At 63.2% G+C, this 693-nt stretch overlaps 1 protein-coding gene across 1 annotated transcript in view; it reads right to left on the bottom strand.

Annotated features, from left to right (window-relative positions):
* Positions 1-168: 168 nt before the first annotated feature.
* The window catches only part of SLC9A1 (solute carrier family 9, subfamily A (NHE1, cation proton antiporter 1), member 1), a gene marked incomplete at its 3' end in the record, with an annotated part of 5,230 nt that continues 4,705 nt past the window's right edge, over positions 169-693 (bottom strand). Inside the window, exons 8-9 of the mRNA XM_010087903.1 lie at positions 445-618; positions 169-306 (exon numbers count right to left, since the gene is read on the bottom strand). Coding sequence (XP_010086205.1) covers positions 169-306; positions 445-618 — 312 coding nt within the window. The remainder of the gene's footprint in view (positions 307-444; positions 619-693) is intronic.

The following is a 693-nucleotide window of genomic DNA, read 5'->3' as shown; positions in this document are numbered from 1 at the left end:
AGCCTCCCCCTCAGCACCATCCCAGCACCATCTCGGGAGGAAAAGCCTCCAGGGGAGGGAGAGGAGACCGGGAACACAAGGGACAGCAAGGCAGGGACACCGGGGGGCTGGCCCTGGGGGCTTCTGGTAGGAAGTGTCCCTGGCCCTCCCCCAGGGAAGCAAAGGGGCCACGAACGGTGCCAGCACCCTACCCTCTGCCTGGTTTTCTGCAGGTTGTTGCGAAGGATTTTGCGGATCTCCTCCTCCTTGTCCTTGGACAGGGCTGGAAGGATGCGCTCCACGGGGAGGGTCTTGGGGTTGATGTTCCTGCGGGGACAGACAGGATTCAGTGACGCCGCGATGGCCACGGCAGGACCGAAGGGCTGCTCGCCCTGCAGCCGCCCGCAGGGAGGGCTCAGCCTGCACCAGTCAGAGGCACAGCGTGGTCGGGGCTGGGAAACTCACTGGATGGAGACGGTGGAGACCGCGGAGGGGATCTTGCCTATGCCCCCACTCTCCACCAGCTCGATCGCCTGCTTCATCTCCATCTTGTGATAGAAAGCGATAAGCTGGGGCTCCTTGGACCGCTCCCCCGCAATCAGGCACTTCTTCACGTACTTCTTGTTGAAGCGATTCAGCCTTCCCGAGGACATGGCGAAAGGAGGAGCAGCGATATATCAGACCCCCCCTGCCTCGGCACCCACTCCCCGCTCC

The sequence above is a fragment of the Pterocles gutturalis genome, unplaced genomic scaffold (genome assembly GCF_000699245.1).
Source record: "Pterocles gutturalis isolate BGI_N339 unplaced genomic scaffold, ASM69924v1 scaffold39026, whole genome shotgun sequence".
NCBI classification, from domain to species: domain Eukaryota; kingdom Metazoa; phylum Chordata; class Aves; order Pterocliformes; family Pteroclidae; genus Pterocles; species Pterocles gutturalis.
The sequence above is the reverse complement of the archived record's forward strand: the minus strand, read 5'-3'. Positions and strand labels throughout refer to the sequence as shown.